Source organism: Cydia strobilella, chromosome 21 (assembly GCF_947568885.1).
Source record: "Cydia strobilella chromosome 21, ilCydStro3.1, whole genome shotgun sequence".
NCBI classification, from domain to species: domain Eukaryota; kingdom Metazoa; phylum Arthropoda; class Insecta; order Lepidoptera; family Tortricidae; genus Cydia; species Cydia strobilella.
In genome coordinates, this window is record NC_086061.1 from 1206530 (window position 1) to 1224911 (window position 18382).

The 18382-nt window shown below is 40.4% G+C and overlaps 2 protein-coding genes across 2 annotated transcripts in view; one reads left to right on the plus strand and one right to left on the minus strand.

Annotated features, from left to right (window-relative positions):
• Positions 1–6717, minus strand: part of LOC134751056 (uncharacterized) — a 95099-nt gene extending 88382 nt beyond the window's left edge. Inside the window, exon 1 of the mRNA XM_063686396.1 lies at positions 6498–6717. The gene's annotated coding sequence lies outside the window, so the exon portion shown is untranslated. The remainder of the gene's footprint in view (positions 1–6497) is intronic.
• A 5244-nt stretch (positions 6718–11961) lies between these two features.
• LOC134751080 (uncharacterized) lies at positions 11962–15885 on the plus strand. Its single transcript, XM_063686423.1, has one exon. The coding sequence runs from the start codon at positions 12081–12083 to the stop codon at positions 15411–15413; it is 3333 nt and encodes a 1110-aa protein (XP_063542493.1). The 5' UTR covers positions 11962–12080; the 3' UTR covers positions 15414–15885.
• The last annotated feature ends 2497 nt before the right edge of the window (positions 15886–18382 follow it).

Consider the following 18382-nt stretch of genomic DNA (forward strand, 5'->3'; position numbering starts at 1 on the left):
AAAATACGTTAAAATGAATTTAAATATGGATAAATGATTTTTAGGGTTCCGTACCCAAAGGGTAAAAACGGGACCCTATTACTAAGACTTCGCTGTCCGCCTGCCCGTCTGTCACCAGGCTGTATCTCGTGATCTGTGATAGCTAGACAGTTGAAATTTTCACAGATGATGTATTTCGGTTGCCGCTATAACAACAAATACTGAAAACAGAATAAAAGAGATATTTAAGTGGGGCTCCCATACAACAAACGTGATTTTTGACCGAAGTTAAGCAACATCGGGCGGGGTCAGTACTTGGATGGGTGACCGTTTTTATAGATAATGGTACGGAACCCTTCGTGTGCGAGTCCGACTCGCACTTGGCCGGTTTTTTTATTTGCATTAATTATTTTTATACGATTTTGACCCATGCTCTTTCACTGATATGCGTTAAAATTATAAATAACAAACGAAACCATCAGCGCCCTCTATACTAGAGTAGGCCAAGGCTAGTGGTGCCATCTGATCGAGAATCAAATTTTCGTGATTTTCGAGGCACGTTTTTTTCCTTAGACTGTATCCATCTATTACGGAGTTATATCTATCTTTGCTTTCGGCTTGTCTCGGGAATGTCTTTTTAACCGACTTCAAGATTTCAAAGGAGGAGGTTCTCAATTCGGTTGCATGTTTTTTTTTTTAATGTTTGTTACTCCATAACTCCGTCATTTCTGGACCGATTTAGAAAATTCTGTTTTTGATTATAAGTATATACATACAGATTGGTCCCGTTTTTGTCAAAAAGCAGTTCTGATGATGGGATCCATGAGGAATCGAAGGAACTCCTCAACGGGTCGGGTTGTTTTACCTCCTTTTCTACATAATTAGACAAAAGATGCTGTGTTTTTCATTTCATTGTCTGGAATCTAAGAGTGCACCATCAACAATAAGTGAACTTTTAGCGGCATCCCCCATTGAAGTCGGTTTTTTTTTTCTTAAAAATTATTTGTTCGCAATTCATTTATGTCTCTCGCGCCTATATTTATGGAATGGCAATCGAAACGCATAATATATGGTCTCTTCGGAAGATCAGGGTGTCTAGCCAAGGTGCCAATCGTTTGCGCTAAGACAACTAAACGCTATCTGTTTCTCTATCGCAATAATATAAAAGAGTGATAGAGAGACAGAAAGCGTCTCGTTCTCCTACAGCAAACCATTGGCATCTGGGCTAGGCCCCTGCGCTTCCAGTCGCCAGTATCGTGCTAAGATGAGACCATTTTGTGGCACTTTCTCCATCCTATGTTTTTCTGTTTTGTATAATTTTCTCTTCTGTGTGTGCTTACGAAGAAATTATTTCTATTATATTATATTATATTCATGGAAGAGCTACTGGTCCATGAAGGAGCTAATGAAGGGGGACCTTCCAATGTCACTAAAGCGTAAACTCGTTGACATGTGTATTCTGCCTGTCCTAACCTACGGTGCCCAAACATGGTCGCTCACCGAGAGTCAGAAGTCCAAATTGAAGGTTTGCCAGAGAGCAATGGAGCGCAGCATTCTAGGTGTCACAAGGATGGATCGCATCCGAAACACTACACTGCGCTCCAGAACAGGCATAGCTGACGTAGGGGAGAAGACCGCAGACCGCTAGGCTGAAGTGGGACTGGGCACGTCACGTCTGCCGCATGCATCCGGATAGGTGGGCTAGTATAGCCACCAAGTGGATGCCGCAAAAGAAGCGCGGACGTGGCAGGCCCAGGCGGAGATGGCGGGACGACTTAGACACCTTCACTAATAACTGGCCGGAAACAGTTCAACAACGGGAGTCATGGAAATCAAAAAAAAAAAAAAATATATATATATATATGTAAGCATCATGATGGAATACATGCGTACTTCCTTACTTGTAACATAGATGCCAAAGCAAGTTCAATCTTATCGACCCATTACGTGCTCTGAATTTTAATTTGTACACCTTTTACAAGCTGACGGGACTATTTAGAAGGACCGAGTCACTTTAAGGGGCCCACTGATTATCAGTCCGTCCGTCCGTCAGTTTAATAGCCCAGTAACATGACATTAGGTACAATGTATACAAAAAATTGATACCTATAGAAACCTGTATCTGTAGTTCTGTACCTGTTCTTTCCTTCGCATAACACGAAGTGTGACTTCGTGTAATGTGAGGCCACTAAAAGAGAGAACTGAGAAACAAGACACGTGTAAACATGGCCCCATGTCGTCCCTTATGTTCGACGATTAAGTTCGATGTCAGGCCCCGTAGCCAACACGCCAATCGCTAACGTTCCGTAGCGATCGAAACGCAACTGTCACTGTCGCACTAATATGGAAGAGTGATAGAGAGACACAAAGCGTTTCGTTGTCGAAGCGATAGCGATTGTCACCTTGGCTAGGCCGGCAGGTTTTAAAAATTATGACAAACTGAAAGTATGAGCCATAGAACTCGATTTTTCACCAAATGTGCGATTGCAAACCTTAGGCTGGTACAATCTTTAGCATTTTCTCTATTTTACATATTTTAATGATTATTTGCGACACGGCTCTTAAAGCCAACACGTACAGTCAAAGGCATAAATATATATACATTCCCAAAGTTTCAAAAATATGTGTACGCTCTTACACCTTAGACAATAAAGTCGTGTTCACATATTTTTGAGCCATTTGTGTGGATCGATATGTTTGCCTTCGACTGTACATTACTGATTCGTATGCAGCACGGCTTCAGCTCCCTATATGTAGGTCATATTACAGATGTTATATCGCTAGCGATGGTTATTGAAAACGTACTTAATGCGTAGTGTGATGTAACGAATTATTAAAACCGGCCAAGTGCGAGTCGGACTCGCGTTCCAAGGGTTCCGTACATTACACAGTTTAAACAATGTATTTTTTATGTGAAATGTCTTTAAAAAACCCGTAGGGGTTGGATCAAAAACTAAGTAATTAAGTCCGACTCACGCTTGACTGCACATTTCTAATAGGTTTTCCGGTGATCTATAGGTAAAGATCTATTTTGTTTATTTTTTTCAAAATTTTTGACCCAATAGTTTCGGAGATAAAGGGCCGGAATGGTAATTTTTTGCCTATTTTCTTGAATAACTTCTAAACTATTTATCTTAAAATTATACAATAAATATATTTGAGATTCACAGAATAAGGTCTTTTATTTGATATGTAACACGATATGGTTTGACAAACTTTATTTTTTAATTTTCTCATTTACCCCCCAAAAGTGGCCCCCGTGGGTAAAATTAATTTGTTTACGTTACATGTCCATCTTTGGGTCACAAACTTACATATGTGTACCAAATTTCAACTTAATAATTAATTGTTAATTGGTCCAGTAGTTTCGGAGAAAATAGGCTGTGACAGACGGACAGACAGACAGACAGGCAGACAGACAGACAGACGCACGAGTGATCCTATAAGGGTTCCGTTGTTTCCTTTTGAGGTACGGAACCCTAAAAACTGAAATGATTTATATAGATGTGACCTGTGAATAATCCCTCTTTGTTTACGTTTAATATTTATTAATAAAACGTTTTATTAAAATCTCATATGAGTTAACAAACAATCGTCGTGTTTACCTAACAAAGAATAGAGGGAATATTTATTGAATATAATATAGCCAATATAGGTCTGTGCGAGTGTTGTTATAGACCTGCGAAGATATAGCTGATAAGTGATAACAACTGAAATGACACCCCACATTGACACAATTATTTTAGGCCACAGAATAAGTCATAGTCATGGAGACTATATAAAGGAGCCAAATCTCTATGTATGAAAAGTGTCCATCAAAAAACAGTAATTAGGCGGCGCCACCATACACCGAAATACTACCAAAAACAACTTACGTAATTTGGTCGGGTTATTTGTTGCCTTCTATGCACTTCTATGGTTCATGTTATACTCATGTCCCAGAGCCTAACTAGCGCCACCGGAGAGATTAGGAACTATTATTTAAAGCTGAAAGCGGTCACTTTTGCAACAATTCTGCCATAAGAGATTGGCCTTTCTATACCATCCATAGTCATAGTATTATCATACAGGCCGGCCACGCACCGCCCCGCTCCAATTCGAATTACCTCGCCCCGCGACAGCAGATTGACGGCCGTTTGCCGGCCGCTCAGTAATATTTTTAAGCAACTTACACTATGACGACGACTATGATCTGTATAGTCTGCAATAGACTGAAAGGCCTATGATGATGACACTATGGCGCATGTCGCGTGTACAGACGTGCCGTTTACACATAGAAACGCAAGTGATTTTTGATGTATAGCGTGTCCGCTCTGTGTTTTAGGCTATAGCCTACCACCAGGAAAGACCCTATGTGAGGTGATATAGCCTAAAATAATTTGGCAATCACTTTGATTTTAGGTATCCGTAGTCAACTAGGAATAGTTTCGCCATGTCCATCTGTCTGTCCGATGATTTGCTCCATGATTGTTAGTGCTAGAAAGCTGTCATTTGGCATGGATATATACATCGATCTATCCGACAGTCATAAAATTATTATTTTTTAAAGGGTAAAATAATTGGGGATGTAATTTTTTTTTCGCTTAAACCCTACAGTGTGGGGTATCATTGGATAGGTTTTTCAAAACGAATAGGGGTCTGCAAACAATTTTTTTTGATAAAGTGAATATTTTCGGAAATAATCGCTCCGAAAGAAAAAAATTGTGTCCCCCCCCTCTAACTTTTGAACTATGGGTCCAAAAATTATGAAAAAATCGTGGAGATAGAGCTAAAGCTAGAAATGAAAACTATAGCGAACATGATCAGTTCAGCCGTTTTTGAGTTAGCGCAAAAAGTAACCCTTTCATAGTAAAAATACGTAGGTACCTACAACCACACTTAATAGTAGTTTATGTGACTGCTACACCTGCTACATAATAATAGGCATTAAAATACGAGTGTGGGTTTAAGAAAGGAACGAAGAGAGTTTCTTATAAGGACGACAAGAGTGCAAAGAGACATGCAAAATCTCCGGTTGCAAGTAAGTCCTAAGGAAAAAATCATGTCCATTACTTCAATTAGGTACTGATTATGCAAATTTGCCTTGTTTTAATTGGTTTCCTTGCATTCGATATGAAAAGTAGTGTTTAACTCGGGTGAAAGGCCTCATTTAAATAAATAATAAATAAATAAACAAATAAATATTCATTCTGGACATTCTTACACAGAAATTGACTAAGTCCCACGGTAAGCCCAAGGAGGCTTGTGTTATGGGTACTCTGACAACGATATATATAATATATAAATACTTAAATACATAGAAAACAACAATGACTCAGGAACAAATATCCGTGCTCATCACACAAATAAATGCCCTTACCGGGATTCGAACCCAGGACCATCGGCTTCACAGGCAGGGTCACTACCCACTAGGCCAGGCCGGTCGTCAAAATTTCATCCCTTGGTTAACAATCTAATATACTAATAACCCGTTTAACCTATTGTGACGGAACTTTGTATGGCCCGACATGCTCTTGGCCGGTCTTTAAAAAGTTATTTGTGAAACGTGTATGTGAAAATTAAAGAGATCTATTGGCTGAAGCTGAAAATTAAGAAGATATTTTAGTAACTCAATTAATTGCAGTAGAGTCTTCTTCTTCCTCGCGTTTTCCCGGCATTTTGCCACGGCTCATGGGAGCCTGGGGTCCGCTTGACAACTAACCCCGAGAATTGACGTAGGCACTAGTTTTTACGAAAGCGACTGCCATCTGACCTTCCAACCCGGAGGGGAAACTAGGCCTTTTTGGGATTAGTCCGGTTTCCTCACGATGTTTTCTTTAACCGAAAAGCGACTGGTAAATATCGAATGATATTTCGTACATAAGTTCCGAAAAACTCATTGGTACGAGCCGCGGTTTGAACCCGCGACCTTCGGATTGAAAGTCCTAGGCCACCAGCGCTTCCATTGCAGTAGAGTACGTTAAAAAAATTAGTATTTATAAATGCATTTATAGATGCAAGTCTGCAAGAGTATATTTTAATGTATGCACTTCAAAAAAGCCTATTTACATTGGGTAGCTTTTGTGGCCGGTTGCTAGAATTTTTTTTGAATGATTTTGTAGCAATTAAGTAGCACACATCTATCATTACTACTTGGGTTGGCATTGCCACCAAAATATACTTACTTATAACCAGTTTACAAAATAATAAGTATCATAGATACAACTAAAATAACAAACTAAAAAAATATTAAATTTATTAAAAACGCGATAATATTATAAACAAATTACATTCCTAATATTTTAAACCGTCGGCGCAAAACTAAAATAAATCCAGCGTTGGAGTCTTAAAAATCGATATTATTTTAACAGAAGATATTTTTATCAATGAATACTGAAGAAATTATCAAAATTACCATCGTTATCCTTGAGGATTACATTTAGGTATATTGGAAATCTCAAGATTGGCCCGTCTTAAGCGATGGGACAGCAACAGGTTACAATCCATGCGTTCGACAATATTGAATTAAAGCATCTTACCGAGGTTTAAAATCCAAGCTTTACACGTCACTAGAGGGGTCGTGAACCGATTTAGTTCAGTATGGGGGGTTTACAAGGGTGACACTTGTTAGCAAGCGCGACGCGTCCGTCCCGGGCGGCGCTCAGGGGGAGACTGCCACCGGGGACGGTTTACGGGAATTATGAGGATCCTTGGACATTATTCTGATGCTTGGCGAGCATAGCGTCTCATGCCAGCCAGTAAAACAGTAAACCCACAGCAACAGTGGCCTTTCTAGAGATAAGATCGCCTTTGTACATAACTAATGGTTCCAAAGAACATGGTATCTTGATACGTCATATGAATTTAACAAGAACCTATTAAACTCCCATGACGCATTATTGTTAAGGAACCTGAGATCACAGTTGTCTGGTTTTCTTACCTCTGTATGGGGTTGTAATCACAGTTCTTGGCGTCGGTAAGCGGACTTGTTGCCGTGAAATAAAGCATGCTCTCGGTGACACTTTTTGCTTAGTGTTACTTCGTGCTTAGTAATATTAAGTCTCTATTTGATATTTCGTTCGGTCAGCGAATATTAATCGTTTAAATAAATTGACAAAATGTTTTGAATATTTTTTCTGGGGTCATTGCAAAGGCTAAGAAAAACAGGTATTGTTTTCGTTTAGAGAATCAAAAAATTTCTAAGCCCTAGCTTACCTACCTATACTTAACTGTACTTAAGTACCTATACTTACTTACTTACTCCGTTGGCTCAGCGACCCAAAATGAGACTTGGCCTCCGACACAAGACAGCGCTACTTTTCTCGATCCTGTGCGACCTAAACTAGCTAAACTAGGTATACTAGAATTCAAAAATTAACAAGCCAATTCGAGCGTGCATCTGTCATCAAACCGATATTTGAATAATATTGGAATCATATCAGTTAGCTGTCATTCGCGCGTTTATTTCGCTCAGACATTAAAATTTCGGTTCAATGTCAGGTCACAGAATAAATAATAGTAGTAGTAGTAAAGTAGTAAAACTCTTTATTGTACAAAAAGAAACATAAAACAAGAGAAAAACGCATTATTTGTACAAAGGCGAAGTTATCCCTTTCAGGGATCTCTTCCAGTTAACCTTTGTAATATTACTAGGTAAAGAAGGTTCACTAACAAAGCACGTCCATTACGACAGATATGACCGCAAGGTGGTGCAAGCGCGAGCAGGCGTCCATTCCGTCGCGGTGCGCGGCAACTACTATGGTTAGACACCAAAATTGGTGTGGGCCGCAAGTACTTGTAGCGACGCGACGAAATCGCGGAGTGAGACACGCCTGTAGGGCTAAGATGGTCGCCTTTTTATCATTTGTCACCATGCCTGTCACGTTCTTACAAGTATGAAAGTGCGAAAGTGACGCATGACATGACAGGTGATAAAAACGCGACCATGATATCCGTGCTGGTCAGGCGCACGTTCAAATTAGCCCGTAAGTCTCGTTTTGTCATATTAATGTTGATAATTAGGTTGGAAGCAAGGGTCTGACACTCTTTGATAGAGAAAAATAGTCTTATTGCGATTCCTATAAGAGGAAAGAGAAAATAGTGCCATGCTTTGTCTTTATCACCGACCGAGCATTTTTTCATGGTCGGCTTATGGCATCATGTGGGCATCATAGCAAGGAGGCTATGGTGAAATACCGAAATTTATAAGAGTGAAAGAGAAAAGACATTGGACATGCAAACCGGATAAATTGCGTAGTATACATTTTATATGAATATTCTTTCTCTTACCCCCGGTCGCTCGGTGGCGCGTCTATAACTACTTGTATATACTATGTCTATGATTTGAAGGCAACTCAAACTTTAGAATCTGATCATGAAACTGTTATATGATCTGTCAGCTGCCAAAGTTGACGATTCTTCAATCAGAAATATCACTGTTGGGCTTCCGGTTTCGAGCGCCATCTTGATAGTTAGACTTAATTAATTCCTTTGTTTTTTACTCATTAATATTGTTTAAAGTGTAATATCGATAGCTTATTATACAGTAAACTAATGCAAATGTGGTAGTGTGCAGTGAATGGAGAATTAATCTTGAAGCGCGGCTAACCACCATTTTGGAGTCAACGGCCGGTAGTCCACGTGCTTCTTGTAAAGTCCAGTTATCGCTTTACAAGAGCTAATAAAATCACCGTTGTATTTAAAGCTTCTAAGACCTTGATACTGGTGAAATGGGCCCACTGGACTGAAGCCATAATTTTAAAAGAATGAATATCACTGTTGACAGATGACAGATCATATCCATAACAATTTCCTGTCTCCTGTACGGCTACCACCAGTTTTGCATTGACATATTCGCCAGCGTGTGCGTAACTTACTTTCTGTGCATCTCGTTCGTACTCGCATATTAGTGCGAGCGAGATGTATAGAAAGTAAGTTACGCTATGACCGAATATGTCAGTTTGACACTGCTAAAGGGGCCTGTAGAACATGGAGACTATATAAAGGAGCCAAATCTCTATGTATGAAAAGTGTCCATCAAAAAACAGTAATTAGGCGGCGCCACCATACACCGAAATACTACCAAAAACAACCTACGTAATTTGGTCGGGTTATTTGTTGCCTTATATGGCTTATGTCCCAGAGTCTAACTAGCGCCACCGGAGAGATTAGGAACTATTATTTAAAGCTGAAAGCGGTCACTTTTGCAACAATTCTGCCATAAGAGATGTGCATCCTTTCTATACCATCCATACTGTAGACTTTATCTTACATGTAAGTAAGAGAGGGACACCAATAGTTGCCGGCCACATATTGCAGTGAAAATATGGCCTGTCCACAGGCCCCATAAGGCAGTCGTAGTAAGGTTACAAAATTCTCAAGTGATTTCTAATTGCTACGGCGTAGCTGCAGTTTCGTAGCAGTTCGTAGCAAAGAAAACACTTCTTAGCAAACAAATTGAATAGGTACTGGCCTGAGATTCCACTTCGGTGGCGTTAAATTTATATTAGTATAATTTAAAATGCGGAAAATTCGTGTGAGTACTTACAATAATTTTAACTTGATATAAGATCACAAAACTGGGCTGGGCAGGGCTGGCTCGTTCCTCGCCCAACGGATCGGCATAGCCATCCAAAGGGGGAACGCAGCCAGCCTTATGGGAACCCTTCCACAGGGCTCGGACCTAGGTGATCTATCCTAATATGTACCTATGTTATTTCTTTTTTAGGTATTAGTTTTAGTTTTGTTGTTAGTTTTAATTTTAGGTTACTTTTTATTATCAGTTTAGTATAAGTTTACTTATTATTGATTTTTTTAAGAAATAGTTAACTAAACACTATAGATAAAAAAAAAAAATTGAAAAGTACGTGTTTAGACAAATATACGCACAGAGACACATGCATGTCTCCCGCTAGACGCTAGATTAATATCGATGCCTATGTAAACCAGTTTAGTTGCAAATAAACCATCGCTGTGACAATACGCAAATATCTTTAATTTTTGAGAGTATTCAATACCGAACCTTATAGCTATCGAAACATGGTCCATAATCGAACCGGATGCGAATCAAAAGAATAATAAGATAATCACCGGCCGGCCGGCGCGGCGATAACTGGATCGAGTGCAAAGTGTAGTTGTTTACATAAAATCATTGCAATTCTCGGCGGTGAAGTTATTGTCGCGAGTTATAAAAGTGAATAACTTTGTTGTTTTGAGACTTATAACGTTATTTGTTGTTGATCGACATGGCTACACCATTAATAGACGAAATTTCGGTGCAATTAGAAGATATATACAACAGTATCAAGAAAGCGGAAATTAATTACAAAAAATGCCCTAAGGACAGGTTAACCCTTGGTTACGTAAAGGTGCGCATGCAATATATTGACGAGTACTGGTCATCATTTAAGAAATTACATTCCGAGTTACTAAAAATATCAACTGCGGAACAAAGGCAAACTCTGTTATACTTCGTTGAGAATTATTACGATAAATGTGAAGAAAAATACTTGAATCTAAAAACTACGCTTCAAGACCTGTTGGACTTTAACACACCTACACCGGCTGGCACGCCCATGAATATTTCGGCAGTTTCTGGAGATATTAAGACAGTAATGGATGTGAAATTACCTCGTTTGGAATTGCCGAAGTTTTCTGGTGTTTATGAAGAATGGCAGGCATTTGAAGATATTTTTACATCAATAATTCACAATAACCAGTCATTGAGTGACGTGCAGCGGTTTTATTACCTAAAGTCTTGTTTAATCGGAGAAGCCAGCACAACCTTAAAGCATTATAAAGTAGTGGAGAAGAATTACAGACCCGCTTGGGATACATTGAAGAAACGTTACAGTCATAAACGTCTGGTGGTCAATGCAATTCTCAAAAGGCTGTTTTCATCAAAAAAAATGCTGAGTCAATCTCCTAGCCAATTGAAAACATTAGTTGACAATATGAAAGAATGCCTTTACAGCTTTAAAGGTCTGTCGATAAACACTGATACTTGGGATCCCATGCTTATATTCTTAGCGACTCAAAAATTGGATTCAGAGAGCCACAAACAATGGGAGGAGCACGTGAGCCTACAAGAAACTGGGGATCTGCCTACCATCAATGATTTGTTTCACTTCTTGGAGAATAAAATACATACATTGGAACTTACGTCTGCAGCGTCGTCGCAAACCAAGACAGTTAAAGAACGATCATTTCACGCTAGTACTATATCCGAAAAAAATTGTCTTTTCTGTCAAGAGGCTCATGCTTTATACCATTGCAAGCAATTTGGGAAATTAGATCCAAGCGAAAGAAGCGAGTTTGCTAAGAATCAAAAACTGTGCTATAATTGTCTCCTGCCAGGACACTCAGTGTTGTTCTGTAAACTAAAGGTATTCTGCAAGGTCTGCCATCGTCGACACCATTCACTCCTCCATCAAAGTAGCTATCAAGGAGTTACGTCAGCAACTGAAGAGAATAGGACAACTGACGTTTCTGCACATGCCAAAATGGAAGAAATCGACGACGGGAGCCAAAACGACGATGAAAGGTTAGAAGATATAGTGGCCAATTTTGCAGCAGATGAATCAGCTGGGCTATTGGCTACGGCGATAGTACCAGTACGAGATACGACGGGAAGGGTGATCCTGCTGCGAGCGTTGGTGGATAAAGGATCACAAGCGACGTTTATCACTGAAAGGGCAACTCAACTATTTAAAGTGAAGAGGGAGTCTGTTAGAGGAAGAATTACGGGCGTGGGCGAAACCAACACGAGGGTGAATCATACCGTCCGATTAGATGTTCTTTCACGATATGAGAATAAATTTAACCTCAATGTAAAGATGTATGTCATGCCTACGCGAGTAACAAAGGTGCTGCCTTCCAAAAGGGTACCTATAAATGAAGAGTCAGGTGATTGGGCGCATTTGAAAGATCTCCCTCTAGCAGATCCGACATTTGACAAACCTGGAAGAATAGATTTGCTTCTAGGAGTGAAAGTGTACGCACGAATCTTAAAAGAAAAAATCATCAAGGGTCCACCAGGAAAACCGATTGCTCAGCTAACCAGCCTGGGTTGGATTATCTTCGGAGAAATTGATGAATCAAACTCTCAAGAGGATGTAATCGCAATGCATCATCACTTAGACCTGGATAATATGGTGAAAAACATGTGGGAGTTAGAAACACCTGGTAAAAGAGCATATACAGCAGACGAAAGACTCTGTGAAGAAATATATGAAACACTTCATTCCAGGACTGAAGATGGGAAGTATGTGGTGAAGCTACCTATGAGAAATAAACAGCCTCAAGCAACACAAGGTGATACCAGAAGCATAGCTATGAAACGACTTAAGCAGTTAGAATCACGTTTCGATAGGATGCCTCAATTGAAAACTGAATATACCAGAGTGCTTGATGAGTACCTAGCCATGAACCATATGGAAGAAGTTCCAGAAGAGGAGATGGAAGATCCAGCTGTCTATCTATCGCACCATGCTATAATAAGAGAGGAGAAAGAGACAACGAAATGTAGAGTCGTATTTGACGCGTCAGCCAAGGGTTCCAATAACAAATCATTAAACGATGATTTACTAGTCGGACCCCAGCTACAAGAAGACTTGCGAAACATTATCATGCGTTGGAGGATGAGAAAGGTATGTTTTGTGGCCGATGTTGAAAAAATGTACCGCCAAATACTGGTAACAAAGTCTGACACCAACTATCAACGGCTACTATGGCGTAATAATCCAAACGAAGAAATTAAAGATTATCGCCTACTTAGAGTTACCTTTGGGACGGCATCGGCTCCTTATTTAGCCGTCAAGACGCTCCATCAGATAGCTATGGATGAAGGCAAGGACCAACCTAATGCGGCAAGAGTCATCAAGGAGGACTTCTATATGGATGATTTGATATCCGGGAATGACAACGTGGACGAGGCCATAACCACAGCACGGGAAGTAAAGAGCATACTTCAGCGAGGAGGTTTTCACTTACAAAAATGGACCTCAAACAAACGAGAGTTCCTGGAGCAAATTGAAGCGTCGCAGCGAAGTTCGCGAGTTAAGATGGATATCAAGTTAGATGGAACGATTCAAGCATTGGGACTATCCTGGAATGTGGGCAACGACACTTTTCAATATACCTTAGAGCTACCCAACATTCCTGAAATTGTAACCAAACGAAATATACTTGCTCAAGTACAAAGATTATTTGATCCTCTTGGTTGGTTGGCTCCTGCAATTCTACCAGCTAAAGGTTTACTACAACATTTATGGCTTCAGGGTATTAGCTGGGATGAGGAGGTCAGTGCTGAGGTTAAGCAAAAATGGATAAACTTACGTCAAAGCTTTGATTACCTCTGCGATATCGAAGTAGATCGATGGCTATATACGACTCAACGTAATGTGCAAGCAGTTTCAGTGCATGGGTACTGTGATGCATCCACAAAGGCATATGGAGCTGTAGCTTACCTCAGAGTTGAGACAGAAGAAGGAGAAATACGAACAGGAATAATTGCTGCCAAAACACGCGTCGCACCTGTGAAACCAGTATCTCTTCCAAGACTGGAACTGTGCGCAGCGGTGCTCCTGTCTAGACTACTCAAACAAGTAAAAGAAGCAATGAGAATACCTGACACTCACGTATATGCCTGGACAGATTCTTCTGTCGTGCTCTCATGGCTATTGGGTGACCCGGGAAGGTGGAACGTATTTGTCAGCAATCGAGTCGTCGAGATATTAGACAACATTGGCAATCAAAGGTGGTACCATGTTGCCTCTGAAGATAACCCAGCCGACGTCGCGAGTAGAGGAACAACCCTTCAAATACTAGTACAAGATCAAAAATGGTGGAGAGGCCCGAAGTGGCTGCAGACTGACGACATTCCATATAGAAGACCTGAAATAAAAGAAACAGAATTAGAAAGAAAGAGAAATATACAAGTAAACGTGAATATAGAAAGTGAAGAACCTGGAATTAAATTTGAAGAGTTTGATACATTGTCAGAGCTGATGAAGACCGTTGTTTATGGCTTGCGATTCCTTAATAGTAAGAAGACCCCTGAAAACATACAAAAGGAATTAACAACTACAGAACTAGAAGATGCTTTAATAAGATGTATAAAAATAGAACAAAGAAGAGAGTTTGGTGCGGAGCTAGACAATCTAGTGAAAGGCAAAGATGTAAAAAGGGATAGCGCAATAAAGGGGTTGAATCCTTACCTTGATGAGAAAAATGTTCTCAGGGTAGGCGGAAGACTTAGGAATGCTGACATTCCTGAAGAAAGAAAACATCCTATTATACTTAATAGTAGAAATGCGTTGACACTGTTAATAATAGCAGATGCTCATCAGAAAACTCTGCATGGCACGATGCCGTTAATGTTTGTCTATCTACGTTCAAAGTACTGGATCCTCAGAGTTAAAAATGCAATTAAAGCACACATTCACAAATGTGTAGTTTGCGCCAGACAAAGAGCGATTACACGAACACAGATTATGGGAGACCTACCTAAAGTTCGCATAACGCAAGCCCGACCATTCTTACATAGCGGCGTAGATTTTGCTGGGCCAATACAAGTTTTGATGTCAAGAGGCAGGGGAGCAAAATCTAATAAGGCCTATATTGCAATTTTTGTCTGCATGGTAGTCAAATGCATCCATCTCGAACTGGTAGGCGATATGACCTCAGAATCCTTCATAGGCGCCTTCAAGCGTTTTGTTGCTCGTCGAGGAAGATGCACGCACCTATGGAGTGACCATGGACGCAACTTTGTCGGCGCCGACAAGGCCTTGACCATAGCATGGAAAGAATCAAATTTAGAACTCCCAGAGCGGATACGTGGCATACTTGCTGACGATGGAACGCAATGGCACTTCATACCTCCATATAGCCCAAACTTTGGAGGTCTGTGGGAGGCTGGCGTCAAATCAGTAAAGTTCCACTTAAAAAGAATACTCACCGCCAATCTCACCTTCGAAGAGTTAAGCACGACGTTATGTGAGATTGAGGCGTGTTTGAACAGTCGGCCTTTGATTCCTGTGGACACAACCGACCCAGATGTCGAAGTACTCACACCTGGACATTTTCTCATCGGGGAGGCGCCAGTTACCATACCTAACCCTGATTTACTGGAGATCAACACTAACAGGTTATCACGTTGGCAATTCACCCAAAAACTCGTCAGAGATTTCTGGCATAAGTGGCAAAATGAATATCTCTCCCGTCTTCAAGAAAGGCCAAAGTGGTTGAAACGCGAACGTGAATTCGACCTCGGCGATATTGTATTGATAAAGGACGATCAACTTCCACCAGGAAAATGGTCACTTGGTCGGGTGCTGGACAAGCACCCAGGTCCGGATGGTGTGACACGTGTCTATAGTGTGCGTTGTCGCGGGGATGTTATCAAACGTTCAGTGTCAAAATTATGTGAACTGCCTGTTAATACTAACGATCAATAATTGTGATTTTGCATTATTTGTTGCATGATTGTGTTGTGGTATGTACCAAAAATGCCCTTGAGTCTTTACTTTACAGAAATTTTGAGTAATTTCTCGTATAAGAATTGAACAAATATCACTGATTATACGTATTATTAGTACCTTACTTTTGCTGATTATGTATTCCGACGGGCTTTTGATCGGTTCTTACCCTTTATTTTCTTATAAGTAAATTTGTAAGAGCGAACATGCATGTGTATGTAATTGCCTATTATGAGTGCGATTTAGTTGTTAGATTAATTGAAGCCCCCTCTAAATAATAACGTTATCGTCTTTTGATTATGCCTGAGTGAAAAAATGTATTTTTTGGTAGGCGGCATGTTTAGACAAATATACGCACAGAGACACATGCATGTCTCCCGCTAGACGCTAGATTAATATCGATGCCTATGTAAACCAGTTTAGTTGCAAATAAACCATCGCTGTGACAATACGCAAATATCTTTAATTTTTGAGAGTATTCAATACCGAACCTTATAGCTATCGAAACAGTACGACTTCAAATAAAAACTTTTAGCTATGTACATCAGAAAGATCACAATTTTCTTATCGTCGTCTTGGTTACGGACCCTAAGATTTGCCCGGAAACCTAACGGTTTTCCGACCTAGAGGAAAAAATAGCCCTCATTGGGATTGATCCGGTTTCCTCTTAATGTTTTCCTATACCGAATAGCGACAGATAAATATCAGTCAAATGTAACTTATGACTAGTCTGTTGCACGGTGCCCTATTGATTTTCCGAGAAAAAATACGCCGAATTTCCTTTCGCCGACAACGATTCGCAGACGGGTTCTTTAGCAGAAACGATTGGCAGAATGTAATTACGCATAATGCCTTATTGAAATTTCATTGTGCTGTATTTTTTGTTTTTCTTTGTGTATCTTCTTTAGTTAATTTCGAATTATGAGTTTACTATAGCTTTGGCGTGTAAATGTAGGAATCGTGCAATAGTGCTAACCACCAATTGTTTTTGTTAATATGTAGCTACTGGTGAGAACCTGTAATTGGCTTTTTGTATCATATTTATAAAACCTATAGACGTGTTAACGGCTGTTGGATCTCCGAATAATAATAAATAATAAATAAATAAATAAATAAATAAATAAATAATAGTCGTTTGCAAGAGTAGTCAGTAAGCAGAGCATTGATACGCAAATTTACTTTTCCTAGAATAATCATTTAGTAACTGTCATAATAATGGACATAGCGGAAATGGCATGCCGCCTCAAATGGCGATGGGCCGGACACACAGCGAGAGCGAAAGACGACCGATGGAGCAAAAGAGTTCTACAGTGGTACCCACCAGATGGCGGGCGAGGGCAAGGTGAGCCGCTGGCGAGATGACATAACCGAGCAGGCAGGCATAGCCTGGGCCAGTCTGGCCGCCGACAGAAAACTATGGTGTAACATGGAGGAGGCCTACGTCCAAAAATGGACAAACCCACATAAAATACTAGTTAGTAAAACTTAGTTTTAATTTCTTTTCTCTGTAACTTTTTAAAAATAATATGTATGTAAACTAAATTTTTTGTAACACTTATACTTGGGAAATAAAGGCTTTTATTATTTTATCTCCTCGGATTTCTCGGGCCTATAAATCCCGGTCTTTTGATAGGCTTGCGTGGGGATATAGATCCAACACGTAGAGGCCCCTTGGAGAGCTTTAATGTCATGTAGAACGCCTGCTGGAACCCGTTCACAGGTGCAACAATAGACACCCATGAACCGGTTGCAACAGGCATTGGGACTATTGTAGAAAAAGTGAACAGTATACCGGTCTATAGATTGAAGTTTGGGTGGACAATGAGACTGGGCTATTGAAAAGAAGTCCGGACACCTGCCATAACAATGCTAACACACGTTATCGAGGCAGGTGGTGACTTGCCGCTGACTAGATGGGCCCCTGAAACTGCCGTTGTGAAGACGACCAGGAGCAACACCGGTGTGAGCGGCTCAGGGGTGGTCGAGAGGTGTGCGCCGCTTTCTACCCAGTGGCTGTTACCAGCCACTGTGCCAACTCGCGTCTTATGCATCTTTCACTTCCACCCCTGGAGCATATAGCTCTAGCGACTCCTCTCTGGACAGCCAATGAAGGCAAGCCAGAGCTGAGAGTCCTGCGGGTCCCCTTGGGGTCCACTCCGACCGACGAAGACACGCCGGAGACGGAGACCCTGACCGACTCTCGGGAGCACTCGGGTCCGTGGGGTCGTTACTCCCCAACAGCTCGCCACAAGCTGCCCTGCGGGCTTATTTTATTATTATTATTAACTGTCATAATTATCTGAGAAACCATTGGTAAAACCCCAGTTAATAGCTCTTCTGCGGCCTCCATACGAGTACATTCTGTAAACGTCGCACTAAAGCGGGATTTACATTACGAAATTAGTGGCGTGAAATTAATGTCGTGACAGTAGTTTTACCAACAGTTTCACGTGTAATTTATAACTTTCGTAATGCATGCATTACGAAAGTATTAAATTACATGGGAAACTGAATAAGTTTGGGAACAAATCAAATTATTTTATTAAATATTTTGATCTGTGTTTTTTAAGTAGTCACACTACTACCTATATATATAAATTAAAAACTGTAATAGCCCTTAGAGCTGGTCAAAGACGCCTAGTCTTACTAAGATGGCATATAGTCGAGAAATTGGGACAGGTACCGCCGTGGCGAGGTTGCCTAGGGGTTCATGGCGTTAGCCGCGATAGCTAAAGACGCCGGTTCGAATCCGGCCTTCACCACTGGAGGGCTTCGTCACTTTTTCTTTAAGGGGCTACCTGAGGTTTTCATCGATTTTTGACAAGTTTTGAATCGTATCTCCTACTTTTGCACTACATATAGAATTATAAGACAAGCGGCTATCGGTTCTTCAATCTTTTATCTCCATTTTTGTCTATCGAATTGTGAAAAAAATGAATACTTATTTA

Excerpts from the sequence above, each read along its gene's own strand:
- LOC134751080 (XM_063686423.1), top strand. The coding sequence starts at position 12,081 with ATGCATCATCACTTAGACCTGGATAATATGGTGAAAAACATGTGGGAG.